Raw genomic sequence first — 13484 nt, 5'->3', positions numbered from 1 at the left:
AGTAGACACCAAAACCTTGCCTTTCAATATGAGCATCAAAAAAATAAAACTGAATACCTTTTAAGTCTATTACTCACCCAGAAGTGGAGGCATTTTTATGAATGATATAAGAATTCCACCAATTTTACAACAAACAAGGAGAACATACAGTGCAAATAAGTTTCCGCCAGGAAGCGCATCTCCTCCCGCTATTGACCACATAGCAGCCCAGACCAAAACCAGAATAAGTCCGTAAGTTAAAGCTCTAGCCAATAGTCCATGCGGTGGACACATCAAAGAGTATTTGCAACGTTCAATTCGTGATGCGTTTGTCGGTAGTGGGTTGCGATGGGTCATCCAAGGACTGAATGCAATTTCACAAGAATCCTTAAACTTTGTGCAGCAGGTATCGGCAGCCGACGCCATGTGGCCGCCTAAGTTTTCATCTGTTTTGTATTTCTTCAACTTTCCATTCTTATTAGCCACAACATGCGTGTCTGAAAAGGAGACTGCCTTTCTATGTTCATCCATTTTGACGGAACTTATGAACCTGAAAACAAAAAACAAAGAAGGCTTTAAATCCTGAATCTCAAACTATATAATATTTTTAAAAATTCAATTCAATACTTAATTGTAAGAAGAGCCATCATGGGCTATGAGGCAAGTTTTTTATACCTTATCTCGTGAACTTATTTTTTTTAAGGATCAGAGGACGCAGGGAAAAAAATAAAAATAAAATATTGTTTTCTTATTTAGCAAACAGTTTTGCCAAAAACATCCAGACGGAAGATAAAATAAAAATAAGATCTTATTGGTGATGCAAACAGTGTAGTAATGGGATGATTAAATGCTGTAAATTTATATAATTAAAAAGAAATATAAATAACTTATTTTTGGAGATTTCAAGGCAGCAGCGAGCATAATAAAAAAAACCAAAAAAAAACTTGTATATTTTTCTGAAATTTACATTTTTTTCGTGGCAGCGGTGCGCTAATTGGCCAATAAATATAATTTATTTTTATTTGAAATCATTATTACTGGCAGTCAGCGGGTTCACTAGACAAGGTATAAAAAGTCTTGTCCTTCCCACCACATCAAAAACTAAAAACCAATGCAGACACAAAATAAACAACATATTCTGGTACAAATGTATTTGAGATGAATCAAATTCACACACATGAATAATTTACAAATAACAAACTTGTTGAAAATAGGGAATGAGGCAAACATTTTTTGTTCTCTACAGTAGATCTAATGAAAATATTTTAATCCTCGGAAATAACTTATAAACCTTTGGAGCCATAGGGATTTCCCCCTTAACCTTACCTTTTGAACTTCCCCAAGGCCCTAATGTAATGCATGCAAAATGGTTTAATATTTATACAGTATTCAGGCATAGTTTGAACTTAATTCTTTGCACTTCATGCAAATCCTGTGTGTAGATGACATTTTAACATTTTTTTTCATTCTCAAATTTTTATCTTTAACGGTTCTTGGCTTGAATAGTGTACATTGTGATGCAGAAATCAACTTGAAAGGTATGCGGACTCAGTCATGATCAGTTAATCTGTTGATATGACTTTCAATATAAGGAGAGTGCGGTATGGAGAGAACAAATTATTAATTTCACGGTGCATGACCTTGATGTGTGTTGTGACATGACTTTGGTACAAGAATTTTCAAGTCATTCTTTAAGCTAAGTAATGCAAAAATTACCATCACCTCAAGTACTGGCTAGATGTACAATCATTTTCATAATCTGTTGAGGTTTGTTTGACAATATTGAGGAATACTACAAGGTAAAATTATGAAACAGAATAACACTGTAAGGCAAACAATCTCTTAGTACAAAGAATATTGATCTATAATTAACGAAAAAAATAAAATGAATTGCTTAAAATATTTTATGCTTAAAATAGCAACAAAAAACCGAATGTCCTTTCTCCAATTAGAAATACTTCAATAAATTTTGATTTCTTAGAAATACATTTTTCAAATGAACCTACAGCATTTATAATTTAACAAAAAAATGAAATATGTAGCATGTCTATCATACTGTAAGTATACACAGTATTAAAGTCTATTGTAGATCTGAGACAGAAAAAAGTTGTTTGACGAAGAACTGGGGAACGGTGAATGAGATACAGATTTTTGAATTTAAAAACTGGGGGTAAAAGGTGTAAAATTGGGCAGTTACACCCCTTTACCCCCAGTTTTTAAATATTCAAAAATCTGTATCTCATTCACCGTTCCCCAATTTTTCGTTAAACAACTTTTTTCTGTCCTAGAAAAATCAGTTCTACAACATATCAACAAATTTATTTCCTCCTGAGCGTGACTTTAATGCCGATTTGTTTAAGCATTATTTTTTTTTATGATCATTGATGGCGCACTCAAAACCTAAGCTTAAGGATAGGAAATTTAAGTTAAAAAAAAAAAAATAATAATAATAATAATAATAATAATTTACATTTATAGTGAATATGCCCTTTACACCAATTTATAAGACAAAAAGCATGATGATTTAACAATTATATAAGGTGTTTAATCTCGAAGGCTCAATCAAACGCCCGCCTCTGCACTGGCGCAATCCTGGTCCCCTACCTAGGTGGCGCAAACATAGGAGCAGGTACACATTTTCCTGGCACAGGTGACCGGGTATTCAAGGAATTGGCGACCAAGGTAGCGAGTGGCCCCAAGAGACAGAGCAGAGGCCACTTTGATAAAGAGAAGAGAACACATGAGATTCTGATGGTTATAAATTATTAATATTATTCAGTACAGTGTTTTAAGTAGTAACTTAAATGTGTGCATTGTACTTATATAATTAGTCTTATATAATTAGTGGAATACTGTTCAACTAGAAGAGCAAATAGCCAATAAAATATAATAATAGAAAAATCAATTTTTATCGAAGATGGTGGATACCTCTTTTTTGGCTTGAGTTGATTTAACGCTTATTTTTCCTCGAAATGAAATCTGGTTATCTACCCACACAACAGGAATTTTTTTAAAGAAAGAAGAGTGATATTATTAAACCATAATAATGCCTGTGTAGACTACAGACAGCGCTCCGAGTCTATTAGTATTAGCTCCCTAATGTGTACAGCTCGATGATAAATTAACCAACAGGGGCGGGTGGGACCAGTCTGTGAGCGATAACCCTATACGAGCTGTCAACGGGTTGATAACCGTCCTACACCCTTGAAAGACTGGCGCTACCACCTGTCCCACGTAAACACAGCTGACTGGTGGTGGTAGAGACGCCTAGCTTACAATCGTAAAATAATTTATTTAAATAAATATACCTACATGTGCGTCAGAAATACAATAATGCCTTTTTAATTGAATACCGTCTTCCCGATAATCCTACAGGTCCTAGGTACATTGCTTTAGCATTCCTAACAAAGCATTCCCAAGTTCGCAGAAAGAGCCAACCACAACTACCTACCACCAAGCTACTACACAGTCCACAGTATTTTGTTATGAGGACATGCAGGGGAGCTTGAGTAATGGAGAACGAGAGAGGGCGACAGACACTTAACCTAATTCATCATCGAACAATGAACAATGGCGGTATTATTTCGAACCATCGAAGTATCCGGAGAAGTAACAAAGATGAAGAACAATAAAAATTGTATAACACATGTGAATAAAAAAATGTTACTGATGTACAAATACAATACTAAGACAATTGTATAATCATAACATAAACATTACAAGAATAATGCTACTAATAAAAGGCATTTATATGATGAAATGAGATATTATCAAATACTAATAAAAATAGAGATACTAATAAAAGGTATTTATATGATGAAATGTTTAAAAACTAATTAAAAAGTATGTTATAATTATAACAACAGGGGCGGATAGATGTCCAAAGGTGGGGGTGGAAAGGGGTTTCGAAATTTGGGCGATCGAGACAACAATGTCCCACGGGGTCCGGGGGCATGCCCCCGCGAAATCTTTGTGTTCTAGACGCACGAAAATAACATTTGAGGCGTTCTGGGCTATAATTTTTTTCTTTTTCTTTCTTTTTTCTCTTTTTTACCTCCCAAAAAAAGGGGGGGGGGGCGGGCCGGGCCGGCCCCACCTAAATCCGCCCCTGATAATGTTTTATATTATTCTAAATCATCCTATTCATAAAATATAGACTTAAAAAAATGTTGCATGATATTATAAGCTAAAAATGTTTTAGCATATAAGACAAGTACATGTTCCACACTACATAATATGGTAGTCAATTGTCTGTACTCAACATAAGAGTATGACATAGGAATTATTTAAATCAATCAAATTTTGTTCAACCTGCTATAAAGTAAGAAGCTGGGGAGAGACGGTCATGGGTTAGAGGAGCAAGTCTAACTGATTGAAAGAGTTAGAAGAGTAACCAATGTCAGACCAAAAGCATCCATTGATTAGCATAGAATAAATTTCTTATCTACCCTTCCTTTCAAAGCAAATAAAGAAGGCTTGCCATGTTAGCTATTTAAAACAAAAAACAAAAAAAAAACAAAAACAGGCCTAATTTAGCCTGGGTTCTAGGCCCTACACTTGGGTTACTCACTCTCTATTGCGATTAGTGCGTCCCATACTTGAATTATTTCCCCCCCCCCCCCCCCTTTTCGGATTCCGTCTCTAAATTAACTTTCTCGTTGGTGGCACTGTCCACAATGATAATTTATTGAACCTGCACTTTTGTCACAGTGGCACTCCTCAATTGACGGTGCGTTAAAGACCAACAAAATAACAAAAAAAGAAGTTATATTTAAATTAATACAAAAAGCACAAGCACAAAATTTAAAAGCACATTCTTATCATAACTATTAAAAAATAAAATACATAACAAATTTCAAAAAATGATATATATATACACATATACACACATACTGTATATACATACACACCGGTGTGCGAGTATCTTGTATGAGAAAACAATAAGCGTGATATGGGCGACACTACTGCAGGTTCATGAATATTTAAGTAGCAATCGAAATTGAATATTCATTTCACTAGATTTTCAAGGGACTTGTGGAAAGTCAATGAACTTGATTGGACCTTTTAATTAGTGAAAAATATATTTTCTTAATTCATAAATATACAAAGCAAACAATTGAAATATTAAATTTTATTTGTCTAATGCTCTGTCCACGTTATTTTTTTGACAAAAAACAATTGTATGCCCATATATAGTCATCATGTGCCTATATATGGTGATGATGTGATGTCATCATGACCATATTTAAGCATGTCACACAGTTTATTGGCTTAACACAGACAGATGTCTTTGAATTTACAGTAAATCTAAAATCAAAAAACTTTTATTCAAAAATGTCTAAAATGCCTAATATTGCCATGAGCATTCGGTAAGAATACTGTAGATACCCCAGTACACTGAAAGTACCCATTACGATTATTTTTGTAACGTCACGTAATGTAGTTAGATTAAATATAGAGCTTTACACCGAAACGGTCTCAAAAGCACTCGAGTTGTGGACTTGCTCTTACTGTAACTTGCTTCTCCCCTGAAGGTTTCTTGGTGTCTGAGCTACCCGGTAAACTGGTACCAACTACTCTCGTCTGTCCACAGTAGCTGCCAAGGCTGAATGGACCAGCACTGGGTTCTTTAAAGTGCACATGACCCAAGTTATGTACACTGGGCCTACGGTTTGTAGTCATTATCCAAGAAGACTTGGCTAGCATGCCATTCGAACCAGTGCCAATATTATCGCTGTAGATGAAGAATGGATGCGTCGACAACCCATAAAATCAACAAACATCTATTTAAAATGGAGTCCAGAATGTCATGGTGAAAACGGTATATAGAATAGACGGTAATTACATATTCATGCAATGTAATAATGATAAATATAAATATTGAAAATATAGATATATATATATATATATACATAAAGAAAAATTTAAAATAAAAAATACTGAATGTCATGTATTCGAATCACCAATTAAAAAAACAATGATCTATTTAAGTGTGTTAAATAAAGAAATGTGATCAGATACAAGTGTAGTTTTTTAGTTTTTCTTTATTTCCACAATGAATAATTACACATTTGTTTTCATTGTGACTACTGTATATCTAGCTAATGTTCTATACTATATAGTTTACCACTACAAATAAACATCTCAGGGATTACCATTGGTTTAGGTAATTGAATAAATATAATTACAATGATAAAATTAATGTCTTTATCTACACTAGTTTGTACATTTAATGCAAACTATTTTTTGAACATATTGATTTGGCCAATGCAAACTGTGTTCTCAGCATATTGGCTTGGTCAACACAAACTGTCTTCATAATACTGTATATTGGCACAACCAAAAATAGATTTTATCCAGTATTTTGTTCTACTCAATATAAACCATTTTTATCCAGATGATTTGTCCATTCAATGCAAAAATGTCTTCATCTATGTCATTGATCCATCTATGTGATTGGTCTATTTATTCAATGTATACCATATTCCTGTAAATGATTGGTCCATTTAATACAGAACAAACTTTTCATCCAATTGATTGGTCCATTCAATCCTCAATATCAAGACCCAAATGAGGGATTCTTTGGCGTATCCAACGTAAGTCTTCTTCCAAGTGATTGATCCATTTAATGTAAACTAGCAGTCTTCTTCCAGGTGATTGGTCCATGGCATTTAATACAAACTAACAGTCCTCTTCCAAGTGATTGGTTGATTTCATGCAAAGTAGCAGTCTTCCTCCAAGTGATTGGCCCATTTAATGCAAACTAGCGGTCTTCATCCAAGTGATTGGTCCATTTACTGTAAACTGTCTTCATCCAGACTATTGGTCCACTCAAGGAGGTCATCTGCATCTTTATCCCATGGTTCTCCTACTTCACTTGCTGCCACTGATGGAGGAGGAACTAAAGTAGAATAAAGTATTGATCATTATAAGAATAATGATATTAAAGACAAATAATAATGATGGTTAATTATAAAAATGATCATACTTATAATGGTAATGGTGGAAAAATTATGATAATGAAAGAAATATAAAAATAACTAAAATATCATTAATAAAATTAAAAGGGGACAAAATTGTTTAAACAGTAACATATTTTAATTTTTTAGTAATATTTTTGGGTAGCAGTATCTTATTTATAATAAATTTTGTCTTAGACATGTAGTAACAATTTATAATTCCTTTCAAGCATAGAAGGTATTAGAAGGTACATTATACTTCTTAGTAAAATGTACTACATTATGTACTGCAACACAAAACCTAAACAAGGCAGTTCTCATAAAGTCAAGAATCTCAAATATTCCTCATTAACAGCAACTCAAAAAGTTGGGTTGGTCCATGGAATGTCATTGTCAATCCAATAAATGTATCACCATAAAAATCATGAGTAAACAAACTACATCAAAAACAAACCTTTTTTCTTAGGCAGATATATCTTCTTCATTTTTGAAATTGTTTCAAGGTGTTGTTGTCTACTGCTGTCTGCTTTGGTTGACAGTGTCCCAAATTTTCCATACATTAAAGAATTGTGCCTAAAAGGATATAATAATAATTAGAATAATAAATAATGCTATGCTATTGCTGTTACTTTTATTACTACTATCACTACTTGTTATAAACTAATGTTATCAATATTATTATTATTATTATTATTATTACTCTAGTACTTATCATTTATCATTACTATAGTATTTACATTTTATTATATCATGGTTATCATGGGTGAATCTTTATTCAACACACAGGCACCAAGGATTTCAATAGCGAATATACCACTGTCCTACTTGTAGGTGACAATCCCTTTCACAAAATAAACATAGACACACGATGCTTTACACAAACTAAATCTCAATATGAGGTTTAGGTAGTGGAGTTGTTTTGGTTGTGAGAAAAATCCTGTAACACTGACAGGAATTGAACTCAGGACCCTAAAAATTGGAAGTCAAGCATTTCAACCACCAAGCTATTCAACTCCACTCCAACCATCCAGTGGAATAAATTAAATAAAAAAAATAAATAAATGTGTAAAGGTTGATGCTAAAAGACAAATAATCACGAGAATTCTTGCAAAGATTGAACACAGGACCCTGTAGCTGGAAGGTAAGCCACCATGCCAGAGCTCCATTCAATAAATCAACAATCTTCATTATTTTTGTGTTTTCTTACTCTTCAAGTTGTTTTTTCATGTGCTCATGTAACTCCTCAATGGGCAAGCCAAAATGAGCAGTCTGTAACTTTTGGTTTTCTCGAATAGCTTCAAGAACTGCAATGAAAATGAGAAAATTATCAACATAGCAACCTGGCATTACAATAAATGATACAAAACGTTGTGCTACTTTATACCAATAATTCAAAACACACCTATTCAGGAGTGGTGCTAATAATGTGATGTTTCTTATCATAAACAGGAAGTGTAGAGAAATTGTTTGCATTATTATTACTGTATTTCTTATTGGGCAAAAAAAAAAACATACCTAGGCATATATGTGTTGCCCACACACAGTGACATTTAAAGTTCAAGGGTCAATCTCATATTAATATTAAATAAATACTCCCTAAAGCCCTGTCCACATTACACATTTTCTTTGACAAAAAACTGTTGTATGCCCATATATAGTCATGCTGTGCCTATATATGGTCATGATGTGATGTCATCACAACCATATTTAGACAGTCACATGTTTTTGTCAAATAAAATTTGATAGCCTGGACAGGGTTTTATATAGTATTTGACTACAACAAAGTTTATTTGTAAACAAATTTTGTAAAATTAACAGTTGAAAAATGGCATAGTTTAAGACTAGCACACTTACGTGGGTTTTTCATATTTGGAGATGCTTTTGATGTAGCTATTCCGCTCCATGTTGTGTGGTAGTCGTCAAATGAGAGGCGGGCTGGCTGATACACGGTGTCTGTTCGTGTATTGTGGCAATCATGGCCATCATGCTGCTGGTCAGTATCTTGTTCTCCATTGGTTGGTTGTTTCTTGTGGGGATCAAGGCCAGCTAGACAGAAAATAACAACCATGAAGATAATGATGAAGGCAGCAGTAATGATGATGAAAATTCTTATTATGAAGATGGTGAAGATATAAAAGTAGTAATGAGGTGGATAATGACAATATTAATAATGATGAAGATAATGATGACAAAGATGGTGATGATGATGAAGATATTAAAAGGACAATGAGGTGGATAATCACAATACAGTTAATGAAGAAGGTGATGATAATGAAGTCGGTGATGTTAATGATGATGAAGATTCATATTATGGATGGGATAAAGATATAAAAACGGCAATGATGATGACGATAATGAAATTGAAAAATCACAATATTGTTTTCTATATTCTTCTAATTAAAATAGGGAACAATTTGATAAACCACTATCAGATTGCATACCATCAATTCTCCTACTAGCATTCACGCAGTCCTGCACAACCTGTCGATACAGCTCCGGTGATTGCTTGCAAACATTAGCAGCTTCGTCATTTACAGCATTTTCCAAGATGGGGTTGGACAACATTACCTGCAAAATGTTTATTTAAATCTTAATAAATAAATCAATAAATCACTGCAACAGAAAGCACCTATGTACTGTTCACACAATTAAGTTTAACGTGACATGTACCATCGATTTGACCATATACGTGTGTGATAGGATATCATGATGCCCATATATGTGGCAAAGACAAGCTAAACCAGTCAATCGTCGCAAAAATCAATTTTTAGTCATTAATACATGGTTAAAGATAAAAACGAGAGCTACAAAATGGTAAAATAATCACTTAAATGTGACACTTCATTATGAAATTACAAGCATTTAAACATACAAGTGTTTACACATACAGCTGTGTACAATATTTCAGAAATCATCCTCCAAAGTTTATGATTTCAAGCATTTCTCAGGCAAAAAACATCAAATTTTTAAAAATTGTTGTTTTAACATTGAAAATGGAAAAAATAACAGCATATCATGATGTATAAAAGCTTAGTTTAGTGCAATAAAATAGATCTAAAAAATGAGGACATTCCAGCATGTTTTGGCCATTATCTCTGAAACATGATTTGCGACAAGTGACTGGTTTGGCTTGTCTTTGCCACATTATGCAGACCTTCATTTTTCAAAAATCAGAGGAGAGCTACAAATAGATCTCTGCTGAGTATCAAGGAGCTCTAAAAATAATTGCCTCTCCTCAGAACTTTGCAAATTCGGTCACATTATTTGAAGGAAGGGGGTGGTCAGGTTACTTTTTAAAAAAAATATTTTTCTTCGGAGCATTTTAGAGGACCATAACATCAAAATAATTAACATCAGAAAATGTCTGATTTTTACTAGTCCTCTATATCTAATGTACAGTATGTAGTTTCATGTGTATTTTTTCTGGGTCATTTCCTAATGCGGTTTTTAATTTAAATCTGTATTTTGTAGCTATTTTCTGCACATGTTTCAATGGCAAAATCGCCAATATTGGCCTATTTCAAGTCTTTTGAAAACATCAACAAAAAGTTATGTGCTCCCATTATACAGTAAATTTGAGAAAGTAGTAATAAATGTCTGAATCTACTGTAATATCATTTAAAACATAATATTTTTTACCAAAATTTGACTATAGTTTAACAAAATTATTAAAGAGAGCAAAGAGACCCAGTACATATCGTAGGCCCAGGGCTGTGTGTGCATGTGTTTACAAAATTGATCGTATTTCTCGATCGTACACCATGACCGGGTACCGGGACTAGGCTAAAAATGCATCAATATTTTATCAGTTCTACAAAGATCATAATCTTAAGGTATATATGATATTACAAATCACAAATCTCCTTAAAATGTCAAGGTACAGTCATTGTTGTCATTTGTTTTTCTTCCCTGGTAAATCAAAGAGCGCTATTTTTTGCTCCATACTTTTTAGGAACACGAAAGAAGAGCCAGCGCGATCACGCATAATTGTACGTACCTGCAGCGTCGCAAGTATGTGATGTATTCCATGTGACGTAAACCACTGATCAGATTGAAGTACATCAATGCAGGGCTTACCAGTTTTCATATCAACTACACCCAATAAGAAACCCGAAATCATATATTACTATACCTCATAAATATTAATTAGGTAAAAACATTTCATTGGTCAATTCCATCCGATAAGGGATGTGGTAGTTTCTAATAGATAAATAAATAAATACTACTTCAGTGCACATGCCAAATTTATGTGTACGTGTGGAGACTACCACACCTTCTTTGTCTACATGCAGAGACAGTTTGCTGATTTCCCTGTAAATCTCCACCTTCCTTCTATAGAAAGAATTCGGAAAGGGGGGAGGGGGCCGGGGGGTGAAAAAAAGGAGCTTTCATAGATGCATGGTCTATACCACCTCAGCCCCACAATGGCTTGGGTTGAGGTATGACAATTTATGATTATGGCACCTCTAGAAGGCCGGAAATGGCATTCTCAGACTTAATTTTTCTCTTCATTTTTTTAAAATTAAAAAATTGTGGAGGGGAGAGGTGGGGTCGGATCAAGTGGGGGGGATTGGTTCCTCACCCCTGTCAATCCCGCCAAAAAATAAAAATGAGGAAGAAAAAATTGAGAAGAGTTAAAGGAAGGAAAGAGGGAAAAAAAGGAAGTGTACCCATTAGTATGGTGGCAGATCCAGCAGTGGGCGAAAGGAGAGCACGAATATTTTACCACTCATTAATTTTGAATTTTCTTTCGATTGATGACAAACACGTTATATCCCATACGGCAATTTTTTACAAGGATTTAATAAATCAGGATGTAAAAAAGGCCAAAAGACGGAGACCTAAGACTGAGGCCATTATTACGAAATGTAGTACTCAGATATAAAACAGCTATCCATGTTCAGTGGCATAACGCTTATGCGTTCTCGTGCGGAGGTCCTACAGGACCCTACCCATAGGGTCCAGGGTCCTTGCTCTATAGCATCCTGATCCAAAAAGGCTTTGTTGATATATAACAGCATAATGTGTCTCTGACATCGACTGTAGGACATGTATCATATTAATCCACTGGGTGTGGGATGCCCAGTCGGCCAGGAGCCCCTACATTTGTCAAAATTTTTTTTAAATGGAGATAAAATATTCAAATTTTAAGCCTGAATGAGTGTCATTTTAGGGCATCTAAAGGTGCCATAATCATAATTTGCTTTGCAACTCCCACTACAGAAGCATAGCTCCCGTCGGGAGGAAGTCAATAATTTTGTCGAGCACTGCTTTGAAAAAGCATTTTTACCATCTGAGAGTGCCATTTCTGAGCATCTAGAGGGGCTTATTCTTAAAATTTGCTCATCTCTGTCCCAACCATGGTGGGGATGAGGTGGGTGTGGACAACCTATTGGGGTCTGACCGTCAGAAACTTTCTGGATCCACACCTGGGGGAGGGCTTGCCCTTGGGGAAGGGCTTTCCCCCTTGAATCCGCCACTTATGTGGTTAATGAGTTTTCGTAACATTTACTTTGTTGCACACGCTATCAAGTTAGGTAACAAATAATTTTTTCATAACTTACTATTTGGATGGAAAGGTATAGTATGGAAAAAAACAGATGGTGGCACTTGATTATAGTTTCCACAAAACTGCAAACTTACAACAAAGATTCCACCTAAAAAACGAAAGGTTGAACAGACATGAAAAGCTAGGTAAGGCTTGGTGTATATCTCGTTTTTTTTTCAATTCATTTTTATTGACAATCATCCGAAACAAGGATAATGATGCCACTCAAGGTAAGGGGTTACATATTTAAAAGAAACCGGTTCACGAGAGAAATAAAATTTGAAAGGTTTTGTTAATCCAGCACCCAATTTGCTGTTACTGACAATTTTTTAAACCAAAATAAAATTTTAATGGTCTTTCACAAAATATACATTGTATTTAAATTCCTAATAATGCAGCTGGAGCCATTCAAATTTTCCAAATTAATAAATATAAATTATTTATCAATCTGGTTACTGAACTGTTTACATTGCAATTCATGGATCTTTATGATTGCATGATAAAATCACAAGACCTAGAGGCACCAAATATTACTTTTAACAACATTAATATTTTCATGAAAATCATTTCCATTACTTTCCCATACTGTGTCTTTAAGCCCAGAAATTTTTGCTGTCCATTCCAGAAAGTTGTCTTCTCCACAAGGATGTGCCTCAATTCCCTGTACATGATCAAATAACAGTTAAGGTCAAATAATAAATACAACAAATGACCAATGCAAAAACATATATGTCAATATTATAAGCATTCCCCTTTCTATATTGTGATAGTCGTCATCACCATCATCGTCAATATTAATGTCATCATCATATGCATAATCAGGCCCGTAGCCAGGGGGGTTTTTAGGGGTTCGGGCGAACCCCCTTTAGCCAGTGAACCCCCTTAGCCAGAAAACGATCCCCCGTTTCCAAAATAGTGCAATTTATTACAAAATGGGAGCATTTTTGGCACTGTTTATTTGTCGCTATCGATCGTAGTCCGATCGTAGAAATCAAAAC

The 13484-nt window shown here is 34.4% G+C and overlaps 2 protein-coding genes across 7 annotated transcripts in view; both read right to left on the bottom strand.

The window, feature by feature from the left end:
* The window catches only part of LOC117101249 (sodium/hydrogen exchanger 9B2-like), a 23073-nt gene extending 19055 nt beyond the window's left edge, over positions 1-4018 (bottom strand). For 3 of the 4 annotated variants that reach the window (XR_004444255.1, XR_004444256.1, XM_033241193.1), the window contains exons 1-2: positions 3292-4018; positions 78-529 (exon numbers count right to left, since the gene is read on the bottom strand). Coding sequence is in view for 2 of the 4 variants with exons in the window: in XM_033241193.1 (XP_033097084.1) it covers positions 78-529; positions 3292-3293 (454 nt within the window). In the remaining 2 variants the exon portion in view is untranslated. Of the gene's footprint in view, positions 1-77; positions 537-3291 lie in introns of all 4 variants that reach the window. The other variant, XM_033241194.1, reaches the window with a different exon arrangement.
* Positions 4019-6005: 1987 nt separating this feature from the next.
* LOC117101248 (ubiquitin-conjugating enzyme E2 U-like) overlaps positions 6006-13484 on the bottom strand; it is a 12991-nt gene continuing 5512 nt past the window's right edge. For 2 of the 3 annotated variants that reach the window (XM_033241190.1, XM_033241189.1), the window contains exons 3-10: positions 13063-13147; positions 12503-12595; positions 10936-11030; positions 9380-9506; positions 8793-8984; positions 8146-8242; positions 7393-7511; positions 6740-6880 (exon numbers count right to left, since the gene is read on the bottom strand). In XM_033241190.1, the coding sequence (XP_033097081.1) occupies positions 6774-6880; positions 7393-7511; positions 8146-8242; positions 8793-8984; positions 9380-9506; positions 10936-11030; positions 12503-12595; positions 13063-13147 (915 nt within the window). In that variant the 3' untranslated portion in view covers positions 6740-6773. Of the gene's footprint in view, positions 6881-7392; positions 7512-8145; positions 8243-8792; positions 8985-9379; positions 9507-10935; positions 11031-12502; positions 12596-13062; positions 13148-13484 lie in introns of all 3 variants that reach the window. The other variant, XM_033241191.1, reaches the window with a different exon arrangement.

The sequence above is a fragment of the Anneissia japonica genome, unplaced genomic scaffold, assembly GCF_011630105.1.
Source record: "Anneissia japonica isolate Jap-2015-1 unplaced genomic scaffold, ASM1163010v1 scaffold1859_len985614_cov190, whole genome shotgun sequence".
In the NCBI taxonomy this organism is placed as follows: Eukaryota; Metazoa; Echinodermata; class Crinoidea; order Comatulida; family Comatulidae; genus Anneissia; species Anneissia japonica.
The sequence above is the reverse complement of the archived record's forward strand: the minus strand, read 5'-3'. Positions and strand labels throughout refer to the sequence as shown.